General features: G+C 35.8%; 1 protein-coding gene across 1 annotated transcript; it reads left to right on the top strand.

Annotated features, from left to right (window-relative positions):
- The first annotated feature begins 1,374 nt into the window (after positions 1–1,374).
- Positions 1,375–2,403, top strand: LOC124360234 (flocculation protein FLO5-like). The gene has a single exon (XM_046813703.1). The coding sequence runs from the start codon at positions 1,375–1,377 to the stop codon at positions 2,401–2,403; it is 1,029 nt and encodes a 342-aa protein (XP_046669659.1).
- The last annotated feature ends 9,427 nt before the right edge of the window (positions 2,404–11,830 follow it).

Genomic DNA, 11,830 nt, shown 5'->3' with positions numbered 1-11,830 from the left:
AAATCGAAAATCTCGTTACATTTTCCAATCAAAGGTTTTGGTTGCTTTCAAGAAACAACATAAATTACATTTTATTGGAATTTATGGATTAGTTACAAATTGATTCTACTCTAAGGTGTTACATTGTCATTGACAAGATGCAATGTAAATTTTTAACTACTATAGTTTAATACTATACGATGACATTGTGTATTGTAAAGCTGTGGATAATAGCCGTATAGGGAAGGCTTTGTGAGTTAAAATATTGAATACGATTTATTATACCACACGTCATGATATAGGATTGATATCTATGCTTACGAAATAACTGTCTTGTCCTGGCGTTCAGCTGAACAAAACAATATATATGTTTGCAGTTACAGTTCGTTGATCTTTACACTGTTGTAACAATACCAATATGGTGATATTGTAGATTTAAGTTCAACGACGCGGAAAACTAAAGCTTTACACATTCACGTTATTATTTGTTATTTCTGTCCAATTTTAGACAAACTTACAGCTCGTGATAAACTTATCACATTTTAGGTATTTACACGTATTTTATTTACTGCTTGAAATCTTATATAAAGTCTCTACGCATAATGAGGTATTATGTGCATGCATATTTTGTTTGCGGAGCGCAAATAAATAACAAGTAATCCGTAGTTTAGTCTCCGAACGTACTTAGTGGCAGTGTTCTACTAGTGGCAGTGAAGTACTAGAATACAACTAGTATTCGTCACCGAGGGTAGGAACTATATCTAAGCGTAACTACCAAGAATAATAATGGTGGATACAACTACAGTATAAGTAAACGTAACTACTGCGGTACTCGTGACGGCGGAGAGTAACTACAGCTAAGAGCAACTACCTATTATAGTGATGAAGGATAGCAACTACTGTTAAGTGTAACTATTAAGCACTCGTCATCGTGGATAGCAACTATTACTAAATAAGTGTTATTAAAAAGTACTAATGATGCGGAAGTATTATAGCTAAGTGTGACTATCAAGTGTTGTGGCAGTGAGAACAAATATTAATAATTAAGTTACATTACACAATACTAGTAAAGTACAGGATAACTATTACTGAGTGTAACTACAAAGTACTCCTGGAGAGAAACTACTAGTAAATATAACTACCACTAGTTTTTGGTTGTGATAAATAAAGAACCAAAGAAGTTCACAGTTCGGAACGGCCTGAACTCAGGAATAATCCTTGTTACTCCTACTACCTCAGGAGCTTCTTTTACAGTTGCAGAACCGTATTACGCCAAAGTCACCCATGTTTGGGAAGCCAAAGAAGTGCACAGTTCGTCGAACGGCCTGAACTTAGGAAGAATCCTTGTTACTCCTACTACCTCAGGAGCTTCTTTTACCGGTTCAGAACCGTATTATGCCAAAGTCACCCATGTTTGGGGAGCCAAAGAAGGGCACAGTTCGGAACGGCCAGAACTCAGGAAGAATCCTTGTTATTCCTACTATCTCAGGAGCTTCCTTTACAGTTGCAGAACCGTATTACGCCAATGTCACCCATGTTTGGGGAGCCAAAGAAGTTCACAGTTCGTCGAACGGCCAGAACTCAGGGAGAATCCTTGTTACTCCTACTACCTCAGGAGCTTCCTTTACAGTTGCAGAACCGTATTACGCCAATGTCACCCATGTTTGGGGAGCCAAAGAAGTTCACAGTTCGTCGAACGGCCAGAACTCAGGGAGAATCCTTGTTACTCCTACTACCTCAGGAGCTTCCTTTACAGTTGCAGAACCGTATTACGCCAATGTCACCCATGTTTGGGGAGCCAAAGAAGTTCACAGTTCGTCGAACGGCCAGAACTCAGGGAGAATCCTTGTTACTCCTACTACCTCAGGAGCTTCTTTTACAGTTGCAGAACCGTATTATGCCAAAGTCACCCATGTTTGGAGAGCCAAAGAAGTTCACAGTTCGTCGAACGGCCAGAACTCAGGAAGAATCCTTGTTACTCCTACTACCTCAGGAGCTTCCTTTACAGTTGCAGAACCGTATTACGCCAATGTCACCCATGTTTGGGGAGCCAAAGAAGTTCACAGTTCGTCGAACGGCCAGAACTCAGGAACAATCCTTGTTACTCCTACTACCTCAGGAGCTTCCTTTACAGTTGCAGAACCGTATTACGCCAATGTCACCCATGTTTGGGGAGCCAAAGAAGTTCACAGTTCGTCGAACGGCCAGAACTCAGGAACAATCCTTGTTACTCCTACTACCTCAGGAGCTTCCTTTACAGTTGCAGAACCGTATTACGCCAATGTCACCCATGTTTGGGGAGCCAAAGAAGTTCACAGTTCGTCGAACGGCCAGAACTCAGGGAGAATCCTTGTTACTCCTACTACCTCAGGAGCTTCTTTTACAATTGCACAACCGTATTATGCCAAAGTCACCCATGTTTAGTAAGCTATACTCAAGGGAAGATGGTGTTTAGGTAACCAGAGCCAGTTTTAGTATAATACTGCTACGAATGCAGTATGGTCTGGTATTTAGGGTGCATCTAGCACCATGATACCGCGGTGGCGGCGGATTGTGTGCAGTCAGCTGGGATGTGCCACAAGAAAACTTGTTCTATATTAATACTGGAGTGCCAAACATACAAAGTAGGTTGCAAAACAGTTACAGTGCTAAGCTCTTGTAGAGAGATCCGCAAGTTTCACAACATCTCTTTACATAATTTCGTTACTAGTTAAACTGCACTTAATTATCTAGTTTAAAAATTAATTGTATTCGTTAGGGTAAATAGATAAGAGAATACCTTCTCAAATAACGTTACAAATTGTTTATTAACTAGCAGTTCATTAATTTGGTCTTAAAATAACAATCCTTGTACTCGTTAAATATTTCAATTTTAATTCCCTAAAGGTTACACAACCACTTTTGTGGTGTAAGTTTTCTCAAGAAAAGGTTTTCTTCCTTCAAATAAAATAAACTAAATTGAAGTTAACTTCTTGCTTCAAAAATAAAATTGAACTAAACATGTAACTTTCTTACAAACTCAAATAAATAAAGATTATATTTAGTTTAAAATAAAATGTACTTTTCTCTATTACAAACTTCCTGAAAACTCTCGTACCACTTATGTCACAACCAGTTCAAACTGTAATTTAATTATGTTTAACCAAAAAATCTTTGTTAAAAGCCTTATATCTTGATGTATAAAAATTATTCTGACTGTTTAATATTGATTGGTTATTACCAGTAAGTTTTTAATAATATTAAAATTAAAGACTTTATTCTGAACTATACTTGTAACGACATGTACTGTCTTTGAAAACTTGGGTTAACTAGTAAGTGGATTCAAATCGTATTATTTCCCTTTTGTATAAAAATTTATACAATCCCTGTAAAACAACGCTACCATTAGTAAACAGCAAAATTCCCATCTGAAAATCGAAAATCGACTATAAAAGAGCTACTTACGCAACATTCCTCGCAGATGGGTAAAGAAACTAATAAGACGAAAACCACTAAATTCACCACAATATAACACTCTATAAAGTAGCCGAGAATCGCGTGTCGTAGTTATTATGTCCAGGACTCGCTCTACGCTTCATTTTCTGCCTGACACGATTTGACCATTTGTCTATATACAACATAATGAAAAACTGCATGATTCAAAAAGCCATGAGACTTAGCGAACCACCATGTCTATGCGAGAGGCTGCTGTATCGGGAGGAGGCATGTCAGTGCAGCACTCGCCATGATAAACAGCTTCACTTCCGCAGAGCGAGGCTGGAACTGGGTACGAGAAGTTTCTCATGCCATGGACTAAGCATGTACAATAATCGTCCCGAATCCCTCAGAAATGTTGTGTTTATTCATGCGTTTAAGAACAAACTAAAAAAACTATTCATTAGGCAGTCATGAGTTCTTTGTAAGGTTATTTGTTACTATCATTGTTAATTTTAAGTATTGTAGGTTGCACCTAGTAATTTTATTTCTTCGCTGTTGTGTGAAGTTTGACATGAGTTATTCTGCAAGCCAGTTATAATGTACTGTGAAACGCTAAAAATAAAAAGAATTTTTATTTATTTATTTACCATGTGTTTAAACTGTCTGTAAGGCGCGCGGCGGCAGCCCTCTGTGTCCGACACCATCTGTGTCTAAGAGCATTCCTCTGCTGCCCCACTTTATGTACAGTGTTGAGCTCCGACATGCCATATGACGTAATGCAATCCCATTATACCACCGCGCCATTTGGGGGCCGGGCAACACTATTAGAGCCTGTCGATACTTGATACCACAAATTACAAAATCAATATCCATACGCACTCAATATCTTGTGATCACATCTTTACTGCTTTGTCATTGCGATTGTTTGAAAATACACGGTTCAGTAATCACTGTTGTATACTGATTCTATTGTATTTTAGAGTCCACTATGTTAAGAAGTTTCATACAAAAACAATTATAAAAGTTTGCTGATATTGTGATTATAAGATTATAATCGGAGAGTAGCACATAGTTCCATTAATATAGAAAAAGCAAGCTTTAAGTTTATTCTAACTGTTTAAAACAATGGCCGGCAAAAAACCAAATTTCTTATAAAAAGTTATTTTAGAATATAAATAATCGACTGTAAAAAGGTTACACTAAAATGTAACTTTAAATATAAAAATCAAATTCCACGCATTTAAAATTCCACAATACACTGGTATATAATTATTAAAATAATACTAATATTTTTTTACTTTTCTAAGCACAGACTTGTAGCAAATATTCAGAGAACGTTACATACCAAACAAAAATGCCTAAGTAATAATTTGTACAAAAATATGTGATGTAAATGGTATTGCCAAACTATGATTTAAATTCGAATAAGCAAAACCGTGATTTAAATAATACAAAAAATGAACATCAATTCATAAAAAAGAAACTTCAGAATTTGTAATACCGAGGATGTTTGACTAAAAATCTAGCCTATATCGTAAAAATGTCAAAGAATTTCCCAACGATAGTTCACGTGGGGCATCCGCTGGACGTTTTATCGGAACATTTTATTTTTGATAATGGATTGACAGATTGTAAAAGACTTTTTGTGAAATAAATGTAATTCTATGAATGCAGGAGCCTCGAAACTGGGCGTGCTTGTGAACTGTACACATTTATGTCATGTTTACAACCTGTTACCAAACAAAATTAATAATAATTTTCAATGTCAAGCTGTATTAATGGTAAGTAGGCTATGTGAGTATACATCATTTGATGGTATTTTACCAAATAAAGCTATGGAATATCATGTTTTATTAGATATATTAAACAGATCTAACCATGTATCTTAACAAAAATTATTCAAATTAATTTTTTCAGAGACAATTTTGGTTTCAGCCAATATTATCCACCATCCTTTATTTTTTTCTGGTATCTTCCATTTTTTAAAATTATAAATAGACCTTTTTTATTATTTCATGATGAGTGGTATGAATTTGAACAGAACTGTAATACATGTTGTAATTTTACACAAAGAAACACGGCTTACTCGTACATGTACATGAAAGATACCTTGAAGAAGTATGTACTTTTCTTATTTTCAGTTTTTTTAAACTATACAATGTCTTAAATAATTAAGCAATGTAAAAAAGTCTCTTTCTGTAGCTATAACTCAATTCTATTATTCTAGATCTCAACATTTAAAAATAATAAAGTTTCCTGTTTTGAATGCCTGTAATTCCTCGTAGAGTGATACAAAATTATTATGCATTTCCTGTATCTACGGAATTTATCTTAAAAGGGTATGAATTTGAAATAACATTACCCCCTTGCCAGAAATCAATTCAATTGCATCCATCACCTTCCTTTTTTACGATTGCAGTACAGTATAATATTGGTTTCAGTACAGATCTGAAAATATATATATTTCACTTGAAGTTTAAATATTTAATTCCACGCTGACATGGTTGGAGGACATTTCTGAACTCTATTTTTTTGGGAGGACATAGTGAACTAAGTTCACTAATTTTGGTTTCGGTACAATGATATGAAAATATGAAAAAAGTTTACAACTTACTTGTAGTTAAAATATTTAATCCCACGCTGATATGTCAATATATAATGGTTATGAATGTGCAAACAGAATTTTAAGTTATGTGCAGTTTCTAATTTGGGAAAGTAACATCGTAAACATACCACTTTGACCTACAGTATCCTATACAGTTTTAACGAATAAACTACGTTATAATTTCTCGTTTTAACTTGTACACGCCATGCGTGTCCATATTTTAAAATAGGAGTAATATATCTACAATACTCTCCAGGGATCGTAAAGAAACAGGTCATTTTATGCTCTTGTTTACTGCCAGCAAGCCATGCAAGGGTCGGGAACGCTATAAACCGTTGCCTTATCTGAGCCCGGTTATGAAAAACCCTATTTAAAATACGACATCACTAAAACGCGTCACACTAATTTGAAACAAACTTGTTATCTGTGTTTAGTAGTTGTACTAAACACCAGGGGACGTTTCCGGGTGAGAAGTCAATAGTGTTTTAGGATTTTATCAGTTGGGAGCGATTCGAAACAGCGGTAGGAGATAAGAGAGATAACATCTAGTCGCATTCAACACATGGCGCGAGGGAGTGAGGGTGGGAAATGTCAGTTGGAGATAAGCCCTCCGTGTCCACCACAGCGCGGCGTGTCAGAGCTTATGTAACACGTGTAGGTATTCGCTCCATATGAAATAACTGCACTGTTACCGATATTTAGAATGGACATTCCAAACTTCTGATCCGGGAACTGAGAGCCAACTTTCATTGTAAAATACAAAATCAAGTCTTGAAAAACCAAAAAGGAATTATTCCAAATTAAGGAATCGAAATTGAGGGTAAAAGAGCTAAAAATAGCCAAATGTGAATTTTTAGATCCTATATTTTTAGCTTGACATACTTAAAACTAAAATTCAAACAACAATAACAGATAACAATTAGATAAATCTGAATCAGTAAATGAGATAAGGACAGATTATTTGGCTGAAAATAGCGTCTTCCGATCTCTTTATCTCTTTGGATGCCTCTGATAAAACTATTATTATAGATATTGGAAGTTCCGATCATTTGCCTTCGTTGTTCGGAATCCTTTCAACTATTCCATCGTCACTAATAAACCTTACACCAAGTATTATTTAGATGTCTGATGTTTTGTTATAATTTTGTAAAGCTAAAAAACATACAACCTATGAAAAGTGTATAATCTGGTATTGTTACGTATTATTTATTACACTGTTATGCTTAGTGAATAAAAATCAAAGTTGTAACAGAATGTGTATGACGTTTATCGTATGTATATACAGGTATGTCCTTTATCTACAAATTATTCACTATACATGGACGCATAGCCACTTTTTAAATGTGTAAATCTTTTTATAGTAAGCTATATAAAACATTCGATAACACTCGTGGAAATATATTCTCGTCTTTGACGGTTAAATTCCTCGTGGCTCACAATTGTACGTCTCTTTCGTTTAATTAGTACTTGTTTGATACTATTTCTCGCAACAATTTTTCGTTTCCAGTTGAAATTGTTTACTATTATTTACATGGTCAAACTTAGAGCAGGATAATTGTAGCAAGGACGGTAATATTTAATAGAACAAGTGGGAACGATAGGTCTATACAGTTGTTGGTATAATTATAAAGTACGTCAGTTGTAGCCAAGGGTTATTGGCTGAGAGCGTTACTACGAGAAAATGCACGACGATTGTTGTGATTTATCTGATATTGTCTAGACATTGAAACGTGAGTAGACAGTCAATGCCATTGTTCTGCGTCGCAAAGAACAATGACGTCACAGCAGTAACATATTTTCAATGTGAAACGGGTTTCTCCAGTAACTAGGTACTGTAGCTGTCACTATAACAAAATTTATACTTAGATGAAAATTCTTAAGTAAAATAATTAATTTATTCCGCGGATATGTAAAAATAACATACTGTATTTTGTATTTGGCGATTTTTGTCATACACGGATTACAGTACCGGCAAACTCTTAGTTTTAAATTCGAAATTGACACACTCACAACTCCCGAAACATAAAAACTTAAAATATAAATGTGAGTAAACGAACATGAATAATGAACGAAAGCTTGCTTTGGAAGATTTTAGTAGTCAGCAATTAAAACGCAATAGGTTTTTACAGTTCATTTTAGTTATTAAGCAATTCTAGAACGTTTTAGAATCGTAAATAATATGAAATAACACTTATCATGAGTTATATTAGGCGTACGTGTTAATAATTTACCTTTGTATCGAGATCCGCCTTTGTGATTTGAAGGTCTCATAATATTTCTAGAGAAAGATGAAAAAACAACAATCTGAGGGACTCTTTAAAATATCAAGTTTTATACGGTTGTAAAAACGAATTGGTGGATAAATATTTCCAGTGACAAAGACAAAGCTGGCAGTGAGATCCTCTCTGTGAAACCCGAGACGCGAGTGCCTTTGTCCTGGTCTCGGTTGGTAGACGCCATCAGACATAAACAGCGGTCGACCTCAAGTCTCTACCTCCACCTCTTACTTCAGATTACTCCAGAACTAATGTTACTCAAGACTTTGAGAATTTAACTCATTATCAGTTTTGCACTCTCTAAACAAGCGCTCACTTGTCTTCAGAGAAATGTATAACTATTTTTACCAACCAAAATAATGCATTATACTAGGAAAATGCTGTAGAAGTTAATTTGACAGATCCGTAGTATCAGTTAATAGAAACGATACATTTGAGAAAGACCATCTTAAGTGGTCGTCAGGATTAAGTCATACATCACTTTATGCAGTAATAATCAATTTAAATGAAAAATAATCTATTGAAAAATAATAACACATTGGATTAATTTTCATCATAAAGACGAGAATATCGTTTGGCGTAAGTGACCTCTGAACTTTTGACGCAGTATGTGTCAAGTTCAAGTTCTATAAGGCCAGAGCACGTTTGATGTGATTTTGGCATTTTCCTTAACAAGCGATTAGTTTTTTATATTGTTGGAATAAAATAAAAAGTCTTGACTTGCGTTGAGAAACATAGTCAATATTTATTATCATCACAATAAACGTATTAAGATCTAATAATATTCTTGTTCTTTTATGCAAGGTTATACAAATTAAGCGGTAGGCTATATTACTATTTCGAGTTTTTTCTATTACTAAACGAATATCTTTCGGTTTTACTGTTTGAGTGCTAGTCAAATTTCTATCGTATATCCATTTTTAAGTTAAGCCTATCGTTTATAGAGGAATATCTGAGGAAATATTTAACCCATTAATATCATATCGTATAATACTTCATTTCTACTTAGGCAAAATCAAGTTCGATGATGGTGCGTATCTTTTTTCTATAGGATGTTTCAGTCCAAAGCGTTACGCCACACACACACAATCCGGCGTACGTCTATCTTGTTTAGTTAAGAATTTAAAATGCTAATGCTTAGTTAAATTTGGTTTGTAAACATGCATAGTGAGGAAAGTGCCCAGAATAAAAATATGAGGAATGTATAAATGTAACTTCTTAACCTAAAAGGAAAAAACATGAAAGGGAACTTGTGTGGCAAACACAACTACAAACATAAAATTTAAGTATTTGTCTAGGAAGCTCTTTATTCTCAAAGACTGGCTAGATACCTGCCCTGAAATGTGCTCTTTTAATGTACTTGTCTTTACTCATTTGTTGCCTGTGCGGCAAAGAGACCAGTTTCATTTATACTTCAAAGAACAGGGAAGTGAGGACATAAACGTCGGCTAGGCTTCGTTACCTCCTCTGAAATATGCGCTTCCGGTCGAGTCTCTGTGATGGAGTTAAACAGTTCAAGCATATTTCTGGTGAAAACGCTTTACAATGAAGATAAATTCTAGAAAATATAGTTACTTCCCTTAATCGGCAGATAAAAAAAGTTGCGTTCCTTTAAAACTATCAAGTTTTATTGTTGTTATTAAACTGGATTTAAATATAGTTTTTCACTCCTATACGTGTAATGTGTAAGGTTTTTTTGTTATTTGTAAGTGGATATTACATTTGAAATCTCAAATATATATTTTCCCGTAATTTGAGGTTAGAAAATTATAGAAGCTGAAACAAATTATTCAAACCAGAAACGTTAAGGCAGATTTCATCACTTTTGCCAATCCTCCACACTGAGCAGGGAACGTTTTTAGTGACGTATGGTCACTAACTTTAGGAAAAAAAATTGATCACATATCAAACGTGTAAATAGTTTAGGCGTGTGACAATGGGCTAACATTAAGCGAGTTATATACACCTTGACGACGTTATCATTCATAATGTTCCTTTAATCAGCAGGATAGTTAATGCATTGTTCGTGTTCATATAGTTTAATGATTGTAATACGGATTTACATTAAAATATATTTATTGATGTATTAATCTGATTGTTGATTGTTGACTTGAATACGAAATTACAAAAATGTATCGATACAGTAGTGGGATTTGTCAGTAGCGTTATCTCTAGCTATTGTTCTAGGACGCTGTAGGAAACAATGACCACACTACTCATGTACTCGTATATGTGAGAGGCTGTATCATAGTCCAGCCGCCCACGACACTACAGTTCGCGGTATAAAGGACAATGAGCGGTCTCCTTATTCCGTACCCTTGTCCGATAACATCACGCTGTAATCACACACGCTGCACGCCTCATTCTGCATAATTAACTACCGGTTCTGAGTACCGTCGCGTCGTCGCCGCCGCACTGTGCAGAGACACTCCAGCTACCTCCAGCAGACTTGGTGCAACATCGGTATCGATAGTTCTGGACTGTGCAAGCACACAGTACACGCCTCATTCTGCATAATTAACTACCGGTTCTGAGTACCGTCGCGTCGCCGCCGCCGCACTGTGCAGAGACACTCCAGCTACCTCCGGCAGACTTGGTGCAACATCGGTATCGATAGTTCTGGACTGTGCAAGCACACAGTACACGCCTCATTCTGCATAATTAGCTACCGGTTCTGAGTACCGTCGCATCGCCGCCGCCGCACTGTGCAGAGACACTCCAGCTACCTCCGGCAGGCTTGGTGCAACATCGGTATCGATAGTTCTGGACTGTGCAAGCACACAGTACACGCCTCATTCTGCATAATTAACTACCGGTTCTGAGTACCGTCGCATCGCCGCCGCCGCACTGTGCAGAGACACTCCAGCTACTTCCGGCAGGCTTGGTGCAACATCGGTATCGATAGTTCTGGACTGTGCAAGCACACAACCGAGTTATTCATGACATCAATAGAGAAATTTACCTATAAATATTAAAACAATCTATGGTCAACTGCATTGGTTTAGATTGATGTTGAATAGGAAGGTATCGAAAAGTTTGAAACACTGATTGTATAATTATTTCTCAAATAAAATTGTTCTTAGCATGACAAAAACTGTACAAAACAATCATACACGTAAATAAATGTTAAATTAGCCAGCTAACCATATAGAGACTAACTATTTGGCTGAAAGTCGTGACTCTAGGTTGTCTGACCATGGTGTAACTATTGTTTTTGTCGGTTTTAAGTGTATCAAGATAAGGAAAATGTGAATTGAGACAAAATTATCATATCATATTTGAAACCTTTTTGATACTGTCCCTTTTCAATCTCTAGTGCGGCTGATTACCAATTTACTTCCTAAGGAATTCCCTTGTCTATTTTCGAGAATAACCAGATTTTTTGCTTATAAAATGCAAAATTGACAAAAATGGTTTCTAGACTGCACAAACGGTTAGGAACTGTTAAAACGTATGTTAAGAAACTAATTTTTTAACGTTAGATTTAAAGATTTATGTTGGCAAGTTTCGACTGTGGACCAGAACCGTGACTGTAACGCTTGTGTCAATTTCC

This window comes from Homalodisca vitripennis, chromosome 1 (assembly GCF_021130785.1).
Source record: "Homalodisca vitripennis isolate AUS2020 chromosome 1, UT_GWSS_2.1, whole genome shotgun sequence".
NCBI classification, from domain to species: Eukaryota; Metazoa; Arthropoda; class Insecta; order Hemiptera; family Cicadellidae; genus Homalodisca; species Homalodisca vitripennis.
This window is presented reverse-complemented; position numbering and strand designations above follow the sequence as displayed.

What these genes read in the sequence shown, in the direction of transcription:
- LOC124360234 (XM_046813703.1), top strand. Translation starts at nt 1,375, where the DNA reads ATGCCAAAGTCACCCATGTTTGGGGAGCCAAAGAAGGGCACAGTTCGG.